Source organism: Phacochoerus africanus, chromosome 5 (genome assembly GCF_016906955.1).
Source record: "Phacochoerus africanus isolate WHEZ1 chromosome 5, ROS_Pafr_v1, whole genome shotgun sequence".
Classification (NCBI taxonomy): domain Eukaryota; kingdom Metazoa; phylum Chordata; class Mammalia; order Artiodactyla; family Suidae; genus Phacochoerus; species Phacochoerus africanus.
The window spans coordinates 7,831,696-7,851,603 of NC_062548.1; the positions used below are offsets into that span (position 1 = coordinate 7,831,696).

The 19,908-nt window shown below is 45.3% G+C and overlaps 1 protein-coding gene across 1 annotated transcript in view; it reads right to left on the reverse strand.

Annotated features, from left to right (window-relative positions):
- Positions 1-3,633: 3,633 nt before the first annotated feature.
- The window catches only part of KPNA7 (karyopherin subunit alpha 7), a 30,093-nt gene continuing 13,818 nt past the window's right edge, over positions 3,634-19,908 (reverse strand). Inside the window, exons 6-10 of the mRNA XM_047779115.1 lie at positions 17,728-17,991; positions 15,621-15,854; positions 13,732-13,914; positions 9,977-10,123; positions 3,634-3,827 (exon numbers count right to left, since the gene is read on the reverse strand). Of these exons, the coding sequence (XP_047635071.1) occupies positions 3,756-3,827; positions 9,977-10,123; positions 13,732-13,914; positions 15,621-15,854; positions 17,728-17,991 (900 nt within the window). The 3' untranslated portion in view covers positions 3,634-3,755. The remainder of the gene's footprint in view (positions 3,828-9,976; positions 10,124-13,731; positions 13,915-15,620; positions 15,855-17,727; positions 17,992-19,908) is intronic.

Sequence of the window (19,908 nt, forward strand, 5' to 3'; positions counted from 1 at the left end):
CACCTCACCTTCTGCTTTCCCTTCACCTTCACTCTGAAATGAGAAAAGGTGATTTTTTAAAGTGTAGGAAAAGAACTACAAGGAGATATCACCTCACACCAGTCAGAATGTTCATCATCAAAAAAATCTACAAACAATAAATGCTGAAGAGGATGTGGAGAAAAGGGAACCCTCCTACACTGTTGGCGGGGAATGTAAATTGGTTGCAACTACTGTGGAGGACAGTATGGAAGTTCCTTTAAAAACTAAATATAGAACTACCATAGGATCCAGCAAGCCCACTCCTGGGCATATATCCAGAGAAAATCGTAATCCAAAAAGATGCATGTACCCCAATCTTCATCATGGCACTATTTACAATAGGCAAGACATGGAAGCAACTTAAAGGTTCAGCAACAGAGAAATGGATAAAGAAGATGTGGTACATAGATACAATGGAATACTATGCAGCCATAAAAAGGAATGAAACAATGTCATTCGCAGCAACATGAATAGGCCTAGAAATTATCATGCTAAATGACGTAAGTCAGAGAAAGACAAATATCATATTAGATCACTAATATGTGGAATATAATGAAAGGTGATGCCGAAGAACTTACAAAACAAAAACAGACAAATATATTGAAACTGAATTAAAGGTTACTAAAGGGGAAATGTCAGGGAGAGAAAGATAAATTAGGGGGTTGGGATAGACATATGCACGTACTATAAATAGTATAGTATGGATAGGTAACAAGGACGTACTGCATAGTACAGGGTAACCTACTCAATACTGTGCAATAACCTATATGGGGAAAGAATCTGAAAAGCACTGAATTTGTGTGTGTGTATAACTGACTTTCTTTGCATACACCTGAAACTAACACAACTTTGTAAGTCAACTATAGTCCAATAAAATTTTTTTTTTAAAAAGTAAAGTGTGGGAAAAGAATTTGACCATAATCAGGTACCAAAAAAACATGTACCTTGACTCAAACTAGAAGGGAAACGGCAAACATAAAAATAGTTGTCCCGAGTGGTAGGATTATCTTTTTCCTTTTCCCATTCTTAGTTCTTTCTTTTTTTTAAAATACATTTATATATAAAATGTGAAACATTACATATACACTAGAGATGTATTTTATATATAATTTATACATCATTTGCCTATTTTGAACTTGAAAATTCAAATTTTATACCATTTTATTCTGACAGAATGAGATATAATAGTTCTTTTTGGATTTCAAAACAACTATTTATAGTTTTTCATTATTTTTTTTTTTTTTTGGACTGCACCCATGGCATACAAAAGATCACAGGCCAGGGGTCAAACCCACACCAAAGCAGTGACCCAAGCCACTGCAGTGACAATGCAGGATCCTTGACCTGCTGAGCCACCAAAGAACTCCACATTTTCTTTTTAGGGCTACTCCTGTGGCATATGGAAGTTCCCAGGCTAGGGGCAGAATCAGAGCTGCAGCTGCAGGCCTATACCACAGCCACTGCCACGATGGAGCCAAGCCACACCTGCAAACTTTGCTGCAGCTTGCAGCAATGCTGGATCCTTAATCCACTGAGCAAGGCCAGGAATCGAACCCGAATCCTTATGGAGACTGTGTTGGGTTTTTAACCTGCTAAAAGTCACAAGGGGAACTCCCCAGGTAGGTTTTTAACTGATACATGTGAGTAACAGAAAGTAACTATGGTTAGTTTTTTTAAAAAAGAATTCTTTTAAAAAAAGAATCCGTGGGAGGAATATGGGAGAATGTATAGGACCAAAGGGCAGCCTTGGAAAAGCAGGAAGCAGGCAGCCACCGAAGACATCCACTCCACTCAGGGGAAGGCCCTGCCATTGGAAAAGCAAACACTTGACAATTGTTTGTGGCTTCTGGGCTCAGTCCCTGGGTTTCATGTTCAGAGTCCTCAGAGAGAGAGATTCTGCTTAGCCAAAGATGGGCCTGAGCTGATGAACAAAGGCAGGAGTTGAAGGCAATCTCTCAGGTCCCCTCCATTTCCGTGTGGGAGAACAAAACCCTTTGAGGCTCCTGTCCCCGCAACACAGCCCTCGGCAGCTGGCAGAGTCATGCCAAAAGGAGATGCGGTTACCGATTGAAGTCGCTGTCCACGGAAGCACAGGTTTGTTCTCACTGCTAGATGAGAAGTTTCTGAGACCATGAAGTTATCTTCCAACCATATGTATTTCTTCTTTTTTGGGCACCCTCACAGCACACAGAAGTTCCCCGGGCCAGGGATAGAATCTGAGCCAGAGCTGCAACCTATACCACAGGTGAAGCAATGCTGCAACCTTAACCCACTGTGCCAAAGTGGGAACTCCCAGCCATGTTTTGGATGGACACCCACTTATCATTTCTCCTTACCTACCGAGGACCAGCAAAGATAGGTTTGGGGCATGACATTTTGGTGTGACCCTTGGGAGCAAAATATAACTTGATCTAATCGCTATATTCACATTACATAAACCAAGTCCAATCCTTCTCTGAACATGTATCAGTACCTCCCCTACTACTTCCACGTTTAGGTCCTTCCCATCTTACTCTTTCCTTTTGACCACTGATCACACAGCTTTCCTTGAAGAATGTTCTATATTAACAGGCATTATACCTCAGTCAGAGGTATCATGGGCATCATTAACAAGTCAACAAATAACAAATGCTAGAGAGGGTGTGGAGAAAAGGGAACCCTCCTTCACTGTTGGTGGGAATGTAAATTGGTACAGCCACTATGGAAAACAGGATGGAGGTACCTCAGAAAACTAAATATAGAACTACCATATGACCCAGCAATCCCACTCCTGGGTATATATCCAAACAGAATTTCCATTAAAGACACATGCACCCACATGTTCATTGCAGCACTATTCACAATAGTCAAGACATGGAAACAACCTAAACGTCCATCAACGGATGAATGGATTAAGGAGATGTAGTGTATATACACAATGGAATACTACTCAGCCATAAAAAAGAACAAAATGATGCCATCTGCCGCAACATGGATGGAACTAGAGACTCTCATACTGAGTGAAGTCAGTCAGAAAGAGAAAGACAAATACCATATGATATCACTTATATCTGGAATCTAATATATAGCACAAATGAACCTATCCAAAGAAAAGAAATAAACTCATGGGCATGGAGAACAGACTTATGGTTGCCAAGGTGGAGGGGGAGAGAGTGGGATGGCCTGGGAGTTTGGGGTTAATAGATGCAAACTACTGCATCTGGAGTGGATAAGCAATAGATCCTACCGTATAGCACAGGGAACTGTATTTAGTCACTTGTGTTGGAGCACGATGGAGAATAATATGAGACAAAGAATATATATGTATGTGTGACTGGGTCACCTTGCTGTACAGCAGAAACTGGCAGAAATCAATAATAAAAAAAAATAAAATCTTACAATAAAAAAACAACAGCTAAAATAAAAAAAGAAACAGGCATTACATGAAAAGGAAAAATAAATCTAAGAAATATGGGTTAAACCAAGGCTTCAAGTTCAAGGCTATAGACCTGTAGACCTTCCTACTCTCAAGATCTTCCCCGAAGATCCTAAGAGGGAACCACTCAACCTCATGTTCTTAGGACGCGACTCCACATGGCCTTAAGGTACAAGTTGAACTGAACCTTTAACCGATGAAGGTGAAAATGTGGAACATTTTATTAACATTCAGTTTTAAAAACCTTATACCCGTGGTACACCAAGGGAAAGGGGTTCTTAAAGAGGATCCTCTTTGGCTTTGGGATTCTGCATCATGGTTAGGTTTTTGTTAAGGGCGTTAAGCATTCATGATCTCGGAGCAGGGCTGATAATGTGCCAGCGTCTTCTTCCTTCGGGGGAGAAAAGACACTGTTATACCTCCAGGCTCTCGGCACATTATGACTGCACAATTGATTCTTGCACATCTTCTGTGGATTAGAATCCGCTCTGAGTCAGCCTTGAGGCTCCCTCAGAGGAGGGATGAAAGGAGAGAAGCACTGGCCTATATCTCAGGTCAGACCTTAAATGCAGTTGTGTGTGTGTGTGATGAAACACACATCCCAGAACAGCTACCATCATTCACCATCAAGGAGACAATTCTGGAGCATGAAGTACATTCATGCTGCTGTGCAACCACCACATCCGTCTCCAGGACCTTTTCCTCATTTCAAACCAAAGCTCTGTATCCCTTCCCCGTTGCTCTCCCCCTCTCAGCCCACGGAAACCACCATTTTACTCCCCCCCCCCCCCCCCCCCGCACATACATTTTAGGGTGGTACCCATGGCACATGGAAGTTCCCAGGCTAGAGGCTGAATCAGAGCTTCAGTTGCCGGTCTACACCACAGCCACAGCAATGAGGGATCTGAGCCATGTCTGCGACCTACACCGCAGCTCACGGCAATGCCAGATCCTTACGCCACTGAGCGAGGCCAGGGATCGAACCCACCTCCTCATGGATACCAGTCGAATTTGTTTCTGCTGCACCACAAGGGAAGCTCCCCTGTTGTAAAAACTCTGTTTTACTTTCTGTGTCTGTGAACATGATACCTGCGGGTCCTTCATGTGAATGGAACCATACAGTATTTGCCCTCTTGTGCCTGGCTGATTTTTCAAAGCAGTTTTGACCTACGCACAGGTGGACATTAATCTCTAACCCCCTGTGACTCTGTTTATGGGAAGAAAAGGGCAGAGAAACCATGAGACTTGAAGGACACTTCCAGCCCCAAGACCCCTATTGGACAGGGACTGATACAGGTTACTGGGCAAGGCCAATGGGAGAAAAACCACATCTTTCTGGACCCCATGTTGGTACCCCCCATCTTTAAGGGATAAAAACCTCTAAAGGACAACAGAGAATGGGGAGCTCTTCCCCCTGCCCCCCAGCTGTCCTGGGAGCTATTTTCTTTCCTGTAATAAAAATGTTGCTTGCCTAATAAAATAAAATAAAAGCAGTTTTGATACATAGAACATTAACCTTGCAGTGAGTAAGGATACACCATGTGCCCTGTGACTTCTAGATCACAGGTCTTTAACTTGGAGCCCTTGGAGGAAGTCCTAGGGATCTGACTCCCCTTTAAGGGACAAGTTTCCTTATTACAAGGTTTTTTGAGGAGCCTTTAACTCAGAAGATCCTAATCGTGGTTCTGGGTCGTCTCTGCTCTGAGAGCATTGTCTTGGTCCCACCCAAAGAGTAGTTGCCTCCAGTTAGGAAGAGCCACCAACCTGCTATTCATCGCATGGCTCTGGGATTTTGCTGGTGATTCGAGTTTGCCACATAACAGACTGGAAGCCCCTAATCCATATTTGTCAGGTCATTTAACAACTTTGATCTCACCTTCCTCATCTGAAAAATGTCTACAGTAAGTCAAAATTATAAAGAGTCAATTAACCTGGGACAAAGGAGGCAAGACTACCGACAATGGGGAAAAGATGGCCTCTTCAATAAATGATGTTAGAAAAACTGGACGGCTACACACAAAAGAATGAAACGGGACTTCTTTCTCACAACCACATACAAAAATAAAGTCAAAATGGATTAAAGATTGAATGTAAGACCTGAAACCATAAAGCTTCTAGAAGAAAACAAAGCGTATGCTCTTTGATGTCAGTCTTAGCCCCTTTTTTTTTTTTTTTGGATAGGTCTCTCAGGCAAGAGTAACAACAGCAAAAACAAATGAATGGAAAACTCTAGCAAATGCAAAAACCTTTTGCATAGCAAAGGAAGCTGTCAACAAAATGAAAAGGGCTGCCTACTGGATGAGAAAAGAGGTTTGCGAAGGTAATATCAGATATGGGGTTAATATCCAAAATATACAAAGGACTCATACCACTCAACATAAAAAAAAAAAGAACCTGAATTAAAATGGGCAGAGGACATAAATAGATGTTTTTCCAAAGAAGACATGCAGATGGCCAACAGGCACATGAAAAAACATACTCAACATCACTCATCATGAAGGAAATGCAAATAAGCAAAACCACAATGAAAATATCACCTCACACCTGTCACAATGGCTAGTATCAAAAAAAAAACCAAATCAACAGTGTTGGTGAGGATGTGGAAAAAAGGGAACCCTCATGCATGTTGGCGGGGATATACATTGATGTATCCACCATGGAAAACAGTATGGAAGTTCCTCAAAAAAAAGACAAAGAGTTGCATCGATAGCTTATTTGATCCACCTCCAAGAATAATGAAAATAAAAATAAAAATAAACCAATGATACCTAAATAACCTTAAGGGCTTTTGCACAGCAGAGGAAACCATAAAAAAAAAAAAAAAAAGATGAAAGGACAATTTACACAATGGGAAAAAAATCTCTGCAAATGAAGCAACTGACAAGGGATTATCTCCAAAATACAGAAACATCTCAGGGAGTTTTAAATTAAAAAAAAAAAAACTCAATTAAAAAATGGGCAGAAGATATAAATAGACATTTCTCCAAAGAAAACAGATGGCCAAAAGGCACATGAAAAGATGCTCTACATCATTAATTAAAGAAATGCAATCAAAATGACAATGGGCTATCACCTCACACCACTCAGAATGGCCATCATCAGAAACATCTACAAACAATAAATGCTGGCAAGAGTGTGGAGAAAAGAGAAACCTCCTACATTGCTGGTGGGAATGTAAACTGGTGCAACCAATTACAGTATGGAAAAACACTATGGAGGTTCCTTACAAAACTAAATATAGAACTACCATAAAATCCAGCCATCCCACTCCTAGGCATATATCGAGAGAACACCGTAATTTGAAAAGATGCATATACTACAATGTTCATTGCAGCCCTGCTTGCAATACCCAAGACGTGGAAGTAACCTAAATGTCCACCAACAGAGGAATGTATCAAGAAGATGTGGTACGTAGATACAATGGAAAGTTACTCAGCCCTAAAAAAGGATGAAACCATTGACAGACCTAGAGATTATCATACTGAGCAAAGTTAAGTCAAAGACAAATATCCTATGAGATCACTAATATGCGGACTCTAGGAGAAACGATACAACAAAGAACTAATTTATAAGACAGAAACAAAGTCACAGATTGAAAAACCAATCTCATGATTACCAGAGGGGAAACCCCTGGGGGAGGGAAGAAGAGGGAGTGTAGGAATACAAAGGCACAGGACAGGATGAAAAAGATGATTAACAAAAACCGATCGTATCGCACAGGAAAATCTACTCAACACTTGTCATAACCTACATGGGAAAAACGAGTGGGTCTATTTCTATGTATAACTGAGAAGACTTTGCTATATACCTGAAAGTAATACATCATTGTAAGTGAACTATACACCAATAAAATTACAAAGTAACAATAAAATAAATCCAACTACCAGATGGTAGAGTAAATCCTTTCCTGGGTATGTATCCAAAGAAAATGAAGACATGCGTCTGCAAAGATGATGCACTCCTGTGTTCGTGGCAGCGTTGTTATGTACAACAGACAAGATATGGAAGCAACCTAAGTGCCCGTCGATAGAAGACTGGATCAAGAAGAAGGAGTCGACATATATTCAATGGAACATTACTCAGCCATGAAGAGAATGAAATCTCGCCCCTTGCGACAACATGGGTGCCCTAGAGGGCACGGCACTAAGTGAAGTAAGTTCGTCAAAGACCAATCCTGCATGACGTCCCTTATATGTGGAATCTAAAACCACAATGATCTCAGTGACTCTAAAAACAAATGAACACACACAACAGAAACCGAGTCCTAGGTACAGAGAACAAACAGGGGGTTGCCAGAGGGGAGGGAGATGAAAGAAATAGGTGAGGGATGTTCAGAAGCACAAAGTTCCAGTTACAAAATTAAAGAGTCATGGGTATGAAATACACCGTGTGGCGAATGCAGTTAATACTGATACAATATCTTTGTGTGGTAGCAGATGGTCATGAAGACTTATCCTCATCATTTTCTATGTTTTTAAATGTACAGAAATATCAAACCACTATATTGTCCCTTAGGAACCATAATAGGGTTGTACATTAATTATACTTCAAAAGCAATTTCATAGAGAAAGACATCAGATTTGTGGTTATCAGCAGTGTGGGGGGGAGGCAGGAAAATTGGAGGAAGGTCATCAAACATACAAACATCCAGTTTTAGGAGAAATAAGTACTAGGGATGTAATGTACAATGTGATTAATTTAACTAACGCCGTTGTATGTTATACATGAAAATTGTTAACAGTAAATCCTGGGGTCTCATCACAAGGAAAAAAATTTTTCTTCTATTTATTTTCTTTGTGGCCCGTCATTTCATCATGTATGTAAATCAAATCATTACGCTGCACACCTTAAATTTATTCAGGGCTAGATGGCACTTAAATCTCAACAAAACTACAAGGAAAAAAAATCACCATGGGACACCACTTCTTACCCATTAAAATGGCCATGATTAGGAGTTCCCATCGTGGCTCAAGGGTAACAAACCCAATGAGTATCCATAAGGATGCAGGTTCGATCCCTAGCCTCACTCACTGGGTCAGGGATCTTGCATTGCCATGAGCTATGCTGCAGGCTGCAGATGCGGGTCGGATCCTGTGTTGCTGTAGCTGTGGCATAGATTGGCAGCTGCAGCTCTGATTTGACCCCAAGCCTGGGAACTTCCCTATGCTGCAGGTGCAGCCCTAAAAAGCAAGCCAACAACCAAAAAATGCTATGATTTTTAAAAAAAAAAAAAAAGAAAAAAGAAAACAAATATTGGTGAGGATGTTGAGAAACAAGAACCTTTGTGTGTTGCTAGTGGCAATATAAAATGGTACATCCACTGTGGAAAACAGTATGAAGTTAAAACTAGAATTACTGAACTGTATCTAGTCACTTACGATGATGCATGATGGGGGATAATGTGAGAAAAAGAATGCATGTATGTATGTATAACTGGGTCACTTTGCTGTACAGTAGAAAATTGATGGAACACTGTAAACCAGGTATAATGGAAAACATAAAAATCATTTTAAAAAAATAAAAAAAGACTTACCATATGATCCAACACTTCCACTTGTGGGTAGACACATGAAAGAAGTCAAAGGAGGAATTCGAGCGTATTTGTACACCCATATTCAGAGAGATATTATTCACAGCAGCCGCAAGGAAACCCACGTGTCCATCGATGGATGGATAAAGAATACAATCCATCCATACAATGGGAATATTGTTTAGGCTTAAGGGAGGGGATGCTGACACCGGCTCTAACATGAACCTTGACATTATGCTGAGTGAAAGAAGCCAGGCACAGAAGGACAAATACCATAGGCTGTGTTGTCATCAGATTCACAGAGATGAGAACTAAGGTGGTGGCTCCCCGGGCCTGGGGGTGGGGGGTCCCGGTGGAAGAACAGGGCAGTTCTTGTTTAGTGGGGACAGACTTTCAGTTTGGAAAAGTTCTGGAGATGGACGGTGCTGATGGTCATGCAACAAGGTCAACATACTTAAGGCCAGTGAACTATGCCCTTAAAAAAAGGGCTTAAATGGTCATTGTATGTTACATAGGTTTTCCTACAATAAAACGTCTTTTAAAAGTATCTAAAGGCTATTTGATTATTCCCTTACTCCTGCAGCAAACTTAGGACCATTTGGTGGAGTTCATCCCCAAACACCACGTTCTGGAAGGAGACAAAATGCAAGAAGGGCTTTTCAAAAGCTGGACCTGCCCTTGTTGTTTCTATTTCGCAGTAGAAAGTCACTTGAGCATCATATTCCTTTCCTCCCCCCTCTACCTGCCACCCACAAAACAGCCACACATGGAAAAAAAGTAAAATCAAGAGTGAAATGCCATAGCAGAAGCAGCAGGACAAGCTTCTAAGGGACTAATGGGTCTCAAACAGTTTGCAGGAACCAGAAAGCTGCCACTCAAAGGTGGCCCAGATAACAGAGATGGGGGGGAACTCGGGGCTAAGTCACGAGAAGCCCCTGCTCCCAGGAACATCCTGGCACCTGCCAGGTGGGCACCTGCTGGGGTGGCTCGCCAGGAGACCAGGCACTTACCTCACTGAAGTATCGCTCAATAATGCTCAGAGCTGTCAGGGCAACCTGCCGGTTCTCGTGCAGTTGCAAAGCCTCAATCTTATCAATCCCGCCGAGTCCTTCAATCAGGAGGCACATGTTTTCCTTCTTAGAAATCTTTTCTGCTGCCTGTGGGCCGAATAAGAGTGAGACTCTGGTTGGGGGGTGGAGTGGGGGGGGGAGAGATCAACTAGGAAGACAAGACAGACACACACACACACTAATAGACACAACACAGGTAGCTGGCACTCCCGTTGTGGCTCAGCTCTTTAAACCTTGATACCCTCTAGTCCCGTCTGTAGATCCAGGATGATGCCTTGGCTTTGAGCAAAGAAACAGAGGCAGCCACCAAGGTGCTAGGTGAGCCTCAACGATAACGAGGACGTGTGAGATGCCCCAGGGAAGGAGGAGCCCTGGAGAAGGATTTTTGAACTTTCGACACAACAGCAGATGGCCCCAAGGTTACTTCAAGGACTCTCAGCTGCACGCTGCTGCCCATGTGTAGTTTTTTTTTCTATTTCATCTTAATCTTCCTTCCAGTCCGGTGGGCCACGATCTGATAGAGGGGCTTCACTGATCCATCAGATGTGATGGGCCCAGGCCCTACCAAGGGGGGCAAAAAAATCCCTAGTGTTTAATTCAAAGAAGCGAGAAGACGTTATATTCCTACAGCACCTGAGTGTACATTTGTCGCGGCCAACTTTGCCCATTGGCTGCCAAGTCTTTACCCTCTATCTGTGACTCACTCACAGTCTTGGCATCTAATTGTAGGCTGCATTGAACCTTTTTTTTTTGTTTGTTTGTTTTTTGGGTTTTTTTTTTTTTTTGCGATTTCTTGGGTCCCTCACGCAGCATATGGGGGTTCCCAGGCTAGGGGTCGAGTAGGAGCTGTAGGAACCGGCCTATGCCAGAGCCACAGCAACGCAGGATCTGAGCCGCGTCTTCCACCTACACCACAGCTCACGGCAACGCTGGATCCTTAACCCACTGAGCAAGGCCATGGATCGAACCCGCAACCTCATGGTTTCCTAGTCGGATTCATTCACCACTGAGCCACCACGGGAACTCCGTGAACCTGTTCTTGACTCTGGTCACTTCTTTCCAAGACAGTTTCATGAAAAGGATGCTCAAAGGGAGCTCTTAAAAGGAGCCTTCTGGGGAGTTCCCATCGGGGCTCAGCAGGTTAAGAACCTGACCAGTACCCATGAGGATGTGGGTTGGGTCCCTAGCCTCGCTCAGGGGGCTATTTCAGATGCAGCTCAAATTCTGCATCGCTGTGGCGGTGGCGTAGGCCGGCAGCTGCGGCTCTGATTCGACCCCTCGCCTGGGACCCCTCCATAGGCTGCAGGTGTGGCCCTAAAAAGACAAAACTAAATAAATATAAAAGGAGTCCTCTGAAAATTGTGTTAGGAAAGTTTATCAACGTGCTGGACTAAGCGTTAATAATGGGAAAACCCTGCACTGAATATGGTTCAGGGTAAGTAAAAAAAAAAAAAATTAACATGTTGAATGCAAATTATGTGGTTCTGGGAGAAATATAACTAAGTCACTGCGGTCCATATCAAATTAAGCATATACAGCAATGATAATTTTGCAAAGAATAAAGATAGCATATAGATAGATAGATATCTATATATACGTAAAAAGGAAGTTACTTTGGCATTTTCCAAATGGCTTAGTCGCAGGTAAGACTTGAACCAAATGAATCTAGTCAGCCTCCAGGATGGCTCTGGACGGTCTCTGCCTCCTGGTATCCGTGCCCTGGTGTAGCCCATCCCATGGTGAAATGAGCTCCTCTGTGAAACCATCAGGATGTTGAAGTGACCTCCTTAGGGATCTCATAAAAGCCACTTGGGGTTTCCACCTTGCTTTCAAAGATCACGTGCTTCCGAGGAAGCCAGCTGCCCTGACGTGAGGGCACTCAGGCAGCCCCAGGGCATCCATGTGGTGGGAGGGACTTGCCAGGCATGTGAGTGAGTCATCCTGGAAGCTGATCCTCCAGCCTCCATCCGGCCTTCAGATGAGTCTGCAGCTCCAGTCTCCATCTTGATCTTCACACGAGACCCTAAGCCGGAACCACCCCCCAGAGCCGGCCCTCCATTCCTAATCCCGCAGACAACGGGAAATATTCAATGTTTGTTTGAAGCCACTGAGGGGTAGTGTGTCACGCAGTATACAAGCAACAGAAATAACATGCAAATATTGGCTTCTGTTTATTTCAGAAGTCAAGTTTTTTCTATAATTCTAATTCAAAGCTTCACAGTCCATTTCCCCAGCCACATAGTTGAATGGAAAAGGACCTCTAATGTGGGCCTCTGAGATCTATCATTGATAACCCCCTGCTGCTTCCTTCAAGTCAATTCTACATGTTTTTCTGTTTGTTGCGATTTCCTGGGCCACTCCCATGGTATATGGGGGGTCCCAGGCTAGGGGTCAAATCAGAGCTGTAGCCACCGGCCTATGCCAGAGCCACAGCAACGCGGGATCCGAGCCACATCTGCAACCTACACCACAGCTCAGGGCAACACTGGATCCTTAACCCACTGAGCAAGGCCAGGGATCAAACCCGCAACCTCATGGTTCCTAGTCAGATTCGTTAACCACTGAGCCACGACAGGAACTCCAGTAAATTCCATATGTTTTAGCCTTTTAAAAGATCCAGCCATGTGGCTTCAATTTTCTTAACTGCTTCCCACCTTGGATTGGTTTCTCCATCTCGCTCAGAGGAAGGCAAAGCTGACACAGGCCTTCCATGATCTGGCCCCTGGACACCTGGAGCCTGTCTCCCACCACCTGCCCGCTTTGCTCTGCTCTGACCACATCTTCCTCCTTGATTTCTAAGGTTCCTTTCCTCGAGGGCTCCTCCCCAGGCACCCACAGGACTCACTCCTCTTAGGACTTTGCTCAAAATGTCCTTCCTGGCTGAAGTTTCTCTTGACAACTGCATATAAGCAATCCCCTGCCCTCCATACTCTGGGGCCATCCGTATCTACCCCTCCATCCTAAGTATTTTACCTGTAACACCCTACCTGCTATGTCCGCTCGCCTCTCCACTAATACACAAGCTCTATTAGAGCAAGGACTTAACTCTTTCATTTCCTGGGCACCTAAAATAGTCCTGCGCCCACAAACACTTATTAAAGAACATGAAGATGATAGACCTTCTTTGGAAGGTCTCTTGCTAACCACAGGATGTGTGGACAGAAGGGGATGGGGGAATGGAGACGAAAGAGAATCCTGCTCAGGTTTGTTTTGTTTTTTGACCATGCCCATGGCATGCAGAAGTTCCCGGCCCAGGGATCAAACCCATGCCACAACCACCACCTGAGCCATGGCAGTGAAACACTGGATCCCCAACTCACTGAGCCACCAGGAAATCTACTCAGGTTTCAAGAATCAAATTGAACGTCTTACTTTAGAGGCTGCTATTTAGAAACCAACCTGTTCAGGAGTTCGTGTCATGGCTCTGTGGTTAATGAACCTGACTAGTATCCATGAGGACGCAAGGCTGGATCCCTGGCCTCACTCAGTGGGTTAAGGATCCGGCGTTGCTGTGAGCTGTGGTGTAGGCTGCAGGCGAGGCTCGGATCCGGAGTTGCTGTGGTTGTAGGCCAGCAGCTACTGCTCCAATTCGACCCCTAGCCTGGGAATATCTGTATGCTCCAATAAGGCCCTAAAAAGACAGACAAACAAACAAACCAACAAAAAAAGCAACCAACCTGTTCAGAAGAGCTCACCTGCAGGATAAAAAAGATGACGTCAAGGATGATGATAACAATTTTGGTGTCTTGGATGTCGAGAAGATTTATTAGGGGCTCCAAGACTCCAGCCTGGACAAGCTGGACCACCTGGTCCACAGTGCCCCCTGTTGTAAAGTTAGCCACTGTCCACACTGCCTCCTTCTGCACTTTAAATTCTCCCTGCGGAAAGAAAGCGTTAACATCCTTCACCGATCGGGAGGACGTCCGATACAGGAGTGCAAACGTGGTTCACCTTCTAGGTAGGCTGTTAACACGCAGGACTGCACCTGACATTTACACAGAACCCCTCGGCCCCCCTGCCTTTAGTTCTTGAGCCGATGACAGCGTCTTTGAGAAGTCCAGAAGGAGGTAAGGCAGATTCCTACGGGGTCTTAGAGGGAGGTTCAAAGTTCAGACTCAGTTCCTTAAGTCTGAGAAAAAATAGAACGAACATAAACCAATCCAGGTCATCAATACCAATTAGGAATTATGCTTTGGATTTTTGGTTATAGTGACTTATGGCTACTTTTCTAGTCTTTCTGCTCCAGTGAAACTTCCAACAAGATGCTCCATAGCTACAAAGCCGAGTACACAGTCTGGAGGCGGCAAGTCATCGAAATACCCACTCAGTAACCCGGAGAGATGGGAGTCATTTATCATGGATCCTTCTTTCCCTGGGCAGAAGGAATTATTTCCATGTTATGGCTGGGGAAAACTGTGACCTCAGTTTCAAATAAACAAACAAACAACAACAAAAATCTGAAACAACTTATGGCTCCAAGCAACTTAGAGTTCAAAAGGCATAGTTTGAAATACGATTACTCCCTGGCCCCTGACTAGATGTTTCTGATTCCCATATGTACAGATTCAGGAGTTCCCGTAGTGGCTCAGTGGGTGACAAATCTGACTAGCATCCACGAGGATGCAGGTTGGATCCCCGGCTTTGCTCAGTGGGTTAAGGATCCGGTGTTGCCATGAGCAGTGGTCAAAGATGCGGCTCAGATCTGGCATTGCTGTGGCTGTGGTGTAGGCCAGCAGCTACAGCTTCGATTGGACCCCTGGCCTGGGAACCTCCATATGCGGCAGGTGTGGCCTTAAAAAGACAAAAAAATGTACAGATTCACACAACATAGGACCTGAAGTGTCTGGCTGGAAGATGCTGTGTCTCAGCTGCACACCTGGGGACCCGCCAGCCCACCTGAGAACAGGAATCTGCCGCTGCCTCTTCCCCCGCATCCTACGCAGTAGCCTCCACCCCAAACCTGGAGGAACCGCTTCTGCCTTGTTTCACAGGTCGGTGTTTAAACATAGCTCATCCACTCAAAGGTGACAAAAAGAAATGCTGACAATAGCAGTCCCCCTGGGAGAAGAAGTGGGAATCAGGAGGAAGGAGGAAGCTTTATTGTGTTTCTACAGTTAAACCTGGATTTTCTGTGTAAGATAGCACCACTTTCATCAAGGTGATTTTTATGCTGCAAAGGCCACCTTTCTCCAATGTATAGTCTTACCATAATCTGATATGTTTTTCCTCCTAAAACAAAATAAACACTTTTTTTTTTTTTTTTTTGCCAAGGAGACAGTAGATGGGACCGCCCATTAACACCAGAGATAAGCCGATATTTACCAGCTCGAGGTCTTTCTGGGTATTTGAGCTATGGGCTCACCTTCTCATTCACCCAAGTTTGTTGAGTCTTTTACATTTTTAATGGGCTGTCCAAAATGGAATGACCTTTCCTTTTTTTCAAGGAGAGCCAGCAAACTCATGCTTCATAGCTTTGCTGTGATCTCAATTTGCTTCTCGCCTGCATCTAAATACCCAAAGGGGTTCAGGGCAGGGCCCGGGGGGAAAGCAGCCTTTTGTCACGGACACAGAGCGGGCCACCTACGTTTTTCAGCAGAGCCACCAAGGGAGGCAGCGCGCCGCAAGCAATCAGCTGCTGGATGTGCTGGTGGGGCCCGGCGGCCACATTGCTCAGGGCCCAGGCTGCCTCCTTCTGGATGGAGGACCTGGGGTGCAGCAGCAGATGAGGCAGCACGCTCAGGAGGCCCGCGTCAATGGCCAGCTGGGTCTGGGGATCCGTTCCGGTGACAATGTTCCCCACCGTGCGGAGAGAGGGGGTCTGCAAGAACAAGGCCAGATGGGTAACCTAGTATTGCCAGTTCATCACAGTGGATGCCAACCACTGCACCAAGCTCGTGCCCTCCCAAACATCCGTCGTGCCACGCGGATGGTTTTATGGAAGCCTGTGAGCCATGCTTACGTCCACAACCCTTATTAATGCAGCACATCCAAGGCTGTTTACTTAGTTGAAGGGTCCTGGCCCGTCTCTCCGTCGTTCCAGCTCACGTGGAACAGAGGTCAGGGGGCACTCTATGCAGAAATGAGGCTGTCCTTTTCAAATCCCACATGGGGAAAATTCCTACATTGATTGTCATGTTTTTAATGTAGTAATGTCTACAGATTTTGTATTACCCCCAAGGATCAAGCTTCTGGTGTTTATTGAATGGGAGCTCATGAAAGCCCCGTGGCCTTTTTTTGGTGTATTCATAAAGCTTCTCTCAATAATGCTGAAGGTTCCCAGGATGGGTCTGTGATTGGGCTTAAGATCACTGTCCCAGGAGGGCTGACAGGGGCTTATTTCGGGTTCTCTGCACTGCAGTGGGAGCCCCAGCACAACCCACAACAGTTCCAGGGTCTCCCTGGCCTATCACGCTAGGCACCTGCTCCAGTGAGACGTGGACCTAGCGCTATAGGCCAATCACAGCCTTGCCAGGACTGTTCCAGTTGGGCTCCCGACCCCCAGGATACACAACTTCTGGAAGATACTGTCTCCACATCCTCCATGCCCCCAGCACTGTCCCCAAACCAACCTGGACGTCTAAGGAATATGAATCTCAGACAGACAATCATTAAGGCTATATAATATACACTATTAGTCCTAGAAATCAAAAGGGTACCATGGGAGTTCCCACTGTGGCTCAGGGGGGTAAGAACCTCACTAGTATCCACGAGGATGCCAGTTTGATCCCTGATCCAATTTGGCCCCTAGCCTGGGAACTTCAGATGCGGCCTTAAAAAGACAGAAGGGCGGGGGAGGGTACCAAGTTTCCAACTACATTTTCAAGAAGCATATTAAGTAAACGACTTATGTCTCAACCCCAGTATTTGACCTTAGTTGACTTACTTTCCACTTATATCTGAAGTTATCTAGGAGAACAAACTGGGGAGAGGATAAGGGGGAACTTTCATACTTGAGTAAGAAATTCAGATGTTATGAGCTTTCTGTTAACATGCGCACACACACACACACACACACACACCAACTTATTAACATCTGCATGCAGAGACCAGTAGAAGCAAAGGCCACAAAGGAAGCATTCGCTGGGTGGAGGGATTGTAAGCTAATTTTCATTGGTGCTTTTCTAACTTTTCTAGTGATCAGATCAAGAAAAATTAAGTTACGGAGTTCCCGTCGTGGCTCAGTGGTTAACAAATCTGACTAGGAACCATGAGGTTGCGGGTTCGATCTCTGGCCTTGCTCAGTGGGTTAAGGATTTGGCGTTGCCATGAGCTGTGGTGTAGGTCGCAGATGCAGCTCGGATCCCGCATTGCTGTGGCTCTGGCGTAGGCTTGGCAGCTACAGCTCCAATTCGACCCCTAGCCTGGGAACCTCCATGTGCCACAGGAGCAGCCCTAGAAAAGGCAAAAAGACAGAAAGAAAAGAAAAAGAAAGAAAGAAAGAAAAAGTAAGTTACTGAATACCCACGAGGACTTCGGATCCAAGTAGATCCAGGTCTTGGGCTAGAGAGCAGCAGAGACCGGAGCAATGCAGACGACAAGCTTTGTTCTAGGGAAAGGCTGAACACCAGCTGTGGGAAGTCCTGGGGGGGGTGAGGAAGCGGGGAGCAGAGAACTTGCTAAAGTGAAGGGGCCCTATCATAGACTCTCACCTCAAGGCCCCTGCAGAGCCCAGAGGGACCTGGGACACTTACCAAGACATTGAGTTCCGAGCTGGTCATGAGCTCCACCAACCTGGGCAGGACCCCCATGTCCACCACTTGGCCGATGCGCTCATCGCAGCCATCGGTGAGGTAGGACAGGGCCCAGCAGGTGTCGGAGAGAACCTCACTGTCCCGGTGCTGCAGGAGGTGGGAGAGGACGGGCAACATCTGCTTCACCGCGTTATCACAAGGGCACGGGTTCTTGTTCCGGCACAGGTTGGACAAGGTCCAGACAATGTTCCGTAGAAATGTGACCTGGAACGAGGAGACGGCTCCCAGCCCCGGGTGCAAAGGACAAATGCCAACGGCCGTGCCTCCTTGCCATTTTTTTTTTTAAGGGCCACACCCGCGGCATATGGAGGTTTCCAGGCTAGGGGTCAAATCGGAGCTGCAGCTGCCAGTCTATACCACAGTTGAGGCAACTCTGGATCCTCAATCCACTGAGCGATCCTCATGGATACTAGTTGGGTTCCTAACTCACTGCGCCACAATGGGAACTTCCCCTCCTTGCCATCTTCGATCAGTATTATTATTATTATTATTATTATTTAGCCTTTTAGGGCTGTACTCATGGGCATATGGAAGTTCCCAGGCGAGGGGTCAAATCGGAGCTGCAGCTGCCGGTCTACACTACGGCCACAAAAAAGCAGGATCTGAGCCGAGTCTGCGACCGACACCACCACTCACGGCAACAGGGAACCCACTGAGTGAGGCCAGGGATCAAACCCACATCCCTGCGGATACTCGTCAGATTTGTCTCTGCTGCACCCCAACAGGAACCCCTGGAGCAATATTCTCGACTGGTAAGAACCAAAGCATTTGAGCCTGAAACAGGAATTTGTTCTAGGTAGTAGCCACAGGAAGGACACAGAGACTGAGCTTTGTTTTACACGCAAATGTCAGATGGAGAGTTCCTGACATTCCTCAAAATGTCCTTCCCCACTTAATTGATGAGCTAATTTCCTGTTTCATTGATGAAACAAAGATCAAGGAGGAGTTACTGGGTCTCCCTACCAGTCTACAAAGTCTACTGACCCGTCCTAACCACGGTTTTGATCTATTCGAAGATCAGTCTTCCGATCCTGCACCTGGATCCCATCCCTTTTGACCTTTCAAGATGCTGTCCTTCCATCCCAAAGACCACCCCCTCCCAGAGTCCATCCCACCACCTGCGACCTTCGGCCCCTACCCTGGCACCTCTCCGGCCATCACCCCATTTCTACTTTTCACCTTCCATCTTCAAAGGAGGCATCCATAGTCACTGTCTGCCTGGCTCTTCTACCCCTTCTAGTCTGGTTTCAACCTATTTTTCGTTAGTGACGAAATCCACTCCTTCCAAGTCACCAAATCCAAGCTTTTTGAAAAAGCTCTTTTTTGGCATCTGTGACACCAAATCCAGTTTTGTACTGCTGGATTCCTGTTTCTGCTCAGGATTTTCAGCGGGTTCTACCTCACTTCTGAATGTCAGAGCCCCCAGGACTTGGTTCCGGCTCTCCTCAGGCTCTAGATCAGAGGTTGGCAAACTTTTTCTATAAAAGGCCAGATAGGAGTTCCTGTTGTGGTTCAATGAACCCAACTAGTATCCAGGAGGATGCAGGTTCGATCTTTGGCCTCACTTAGTGGGTTAAGGATCCAGCATTGCCATGAGCTGTGGGGTAGGTCGAGACATAGCTTGGATCCAGTGTTGCTGTGGCTTAGGTGTAGACTGGCAGCTGCAGCTCCAATTGGACCCCTAGCCTGGGAACTTACATATTGGGTGCAGTCTACACAGCAAAAAAAAAAAAAAAAAAAAAAAAGCCAAACAGTAAACATTTTCTTGCTTTTCCTTTCTCTCTCTTTTTTTTTTTTTTTTTTTTTTTGGTGGTGGTGGGCACGCACCTGCAGCATGCAGAAGTTCCCAGGCCAGGGGTAGAACCTGCACCACAGGAGCAACCCAAGCCACAGCATTAACACTGCTGGATCCTTCACCCACTGATCTACCAGGGGACGCCAACATTTTCAAATTTACAGGCCACGTGATCTGTAACACAACTCATCACTTCTGTCCTTGTAACACCATAAAAGCCACAGACAATGTGTGTGTAAATGAATGGGAGTTGCTGTGCTTCCATAAAACTATTTACAGGAGCAGCCGGCCAAGTTAGACTTGCTGAGCCCTGCTCCAGCTGACCT